General features: G+C 42.3%; 1 protein-coding gene across 1 annotated transcript in view; it reads right to left on the bottom strand.

Annotated features, from left to right (window-relative positions):
• Positions 1-507: 507 nt before the first annotated feature.
• The window catches only part of LOC310937461 (receptor activity-modifying protein 3), a gene marked incomplete at its 3' end in the record, with an annotated part of 41,208 nt that continues 39,112 nt past the window's right edge, over positions 508-2,603 (bottom strand). Inside the window, exon 4 of the mRNA XM_083901741.1 lies at positions 508-763. Within this exon, the coding sequence (XP_083757867.1) occupies positions 508-763 (256 nt within the window). The remainder of the gene's footprint in view (positions 764-2,603) is intronic.

The raw sequence follows: 2,603 nt of genomic DNA, 5'->3' as shown, positions 1-2,603 counted from the left end.
TGATATACTGAGCATGAGTTGTTTGATAATCCACACATAACGTGTTGAAACTGGCTGAAATACCGTATTGTGTTCACACTCTCACAGCACTTGGTTTAGGTTAGTAAAACATCATGGTCTGGTTTAATACAGAAAAAGGTTAATACAGTGACTTCAGACACAACCTGTTTATTTACACTCAACCCAACGCACAATCTTTCACAAACCTTAACCAAAGTGTTGTAGATATGAACCGGAACTTTAGTGAGCGAAACACTTCCTGTTCCCTTTTCAACCGTTAAACAATGCAAGGTGTGTTTGTTTTGTTTTTAAAACGAAAAAACAACGTACAGAGAGACGGAAAAGGGATTGCTCTCTGTATTGGGCATTTGTGGTGGTTTGCAGAGCCAATTATCTGACACACTGACAAATCTCCCAAATCCTCCATCCTCTCCTTTGTTGTCTACAGATTGTTGTGGTGTTTCGGTGAAAAGCTGTAACTTAATCCTCGTCCATCCTCCGCTCCTCTTAGGCCAGGTTATCGCTCCTCTTGCTGCACCAGACTACCAGGGCGATCATGGCCATTGTGAGGAAAACGGGGACGAGGATGAGGATGGTGAGCGTTTTTTCGGGCGGGTCCACCCACACCACATGATCCATGGTGCAGTTGGAGAAAAATTGCTTGTGTATGTGGATGATGTAGGTCTCCACCAGTGGATTGGGCCAGTAGCAGTGGACAAAGGAGGACTTTGTCTCTGTGCAGTGTGTGAAGAAGTGGTACTCACTATGAGAGGAAGAAGGGAAGAGGAGAAAGAAAGGATTAGAACAAACTCATCACTGTTGAGATTAAGGTATCAAAGTAGTGAGAGGGTAAACAATGGACAGTTTCCCACCTAAAGAACCAAAATGTTCTATTCTTCTGAAGGGCACACGGACATTAAAAAGCCGAGGATGGTTTAACTTGTATTATTCAGAGCGCTGAAGGTTCTGTGCGTGTACTGTAGCTGGGGGAATCGTGTCTCTGACTCGTTTTCCTACCAGCTACACTCCTCTGTTTCAGCAGGCACCTCAGAGACTTCATGGAGCTTTTCAAGCTTAGAGCTCTGCCTTGATGAATCCATTCAGTCCACCCTAATCTCCCCTTCCTCCACCCTGAACACTCAGTCCTTCAGGTCCAGCTTTCTTTCTTTTTGACATCCACATGAGGTGTCTGCATTCTCACCGTCTTCACTAATACTGTCACGTTTACTGTCTCTGTGTCCTGCTCACCCTGGCTCCAAATCTGAAGATGAAATGTCCTGTTTACATAATTGCACCGTGAGACTACAATGGAGGCACTGCTGTAAAGGAACTGTAGCACTGTTTGTTGTTCTGTGAGTACCATCAGTTTTAAATCACAGCACCTGTACATATAATAGTTGATTTTTGTCATCTTAGACCATATTCATTTAATTAAAAAATATATTTTCCCATCTCATCACACTTCACATGGTAAATTCTGACGACATGTGTAGGACTACAGCAGCCTTAGAGGTCAAACAAGGGCTGCAACACATACATGTGACGTTGGAGTGTGTAATTATCGCTGAAAAAACACGAGCATAAACATTAGAGCTGACAATCAATCACCAGTTTACAAGATAGCATCTAGAGCATGACAGCAGGGCTCGTTTTGTTTGTGCCTGCATGCCTGCATTTGTCCCTGTTCCTCATGTGTGTCCTCTGCAGCTCTGCCCAGGTTCTGCCTGATTAGCACTCGGTGAGGTGCAGCTGTCCCGGTTATGACGCTGCTGCTCTTGCTGCCTCTCAGCTTGAATTTTTATTTTGTGTTGCTGTGGTTAATTTGGGTCACTGGGTGGGAGTGATGTGCTCCATCTGGGGGTCACTGATGGCTGTGTGTGTGTGTGTAAAAGTACTTTTTTGATGACATTTTTCTGGAGGGTTTTTTGCCTTTTTTAGACATGATGGCGGAGGGCTTTGACCATGGGTTGCCCACGCTATCAATCAAGCTCTATGGCAGGTGTCAAACTCACGGCCCATTTGTTGTCATTTGTATCATATTTGCATCATTTTATTGTGACCTATATATTAGGCACTTTTATTTTGAAATTATGTGAATATCTTTTGTATATTAACACCTAAAACACCCGGAGTTGGATTATTTTTTTCCCACTGCCCCCTACTGGCCAGACGAGATACTTGGTGGCCCCAAGATCATTAACGTTTTAGACCCCTGCTCTACAGTCAGTCAACACCAAACAGGAAGTGAATGGGTGATGTTTTTTTCTTTTTTTCCTTTTTTTAATGTCTCACTTTGTCCTTGTTTGTACGATTTAAACAAAACTAAATGTGACCACTGACTATGCATGTAATCACATCACTACTTCAAACAGGGACAAGGCAGCATTAGGACAATATAATATGATGTAATAAACAGACTGACAGAAAACACAAAACAAACTCAAATGAATCATTACATCTAAAAACACAGACGACACAGAATACGCAATAGTAAATAAAATACATTAAGCATTATGTGAATTCAACTATAGCTTATTTAACCAGTGCGAACTCATAAAACACTGTTATTTGTTTCATAAGGAGCTTGTAAGGGCAGCATTGGC

The sequence above is a fragment of the Microchirus variegatus genome (genome assembly GCF_963457635.1).
Source record: "Microchirus variegatus genome assembly, chromosome: 15".
Taxonomy (NCBI): domain Eukaryota; kingdom Metazoa; phylum Chordata; class Actinopteri; order Pleuronectiformes; family Soleidae; genus Microchirus; species Microchirus variegatus.
The sequence above is the reverse complement of the archived record's forward strand: the minus strand, read 5'-3'. Positions and strand labels throughout refer to the sequence as shown.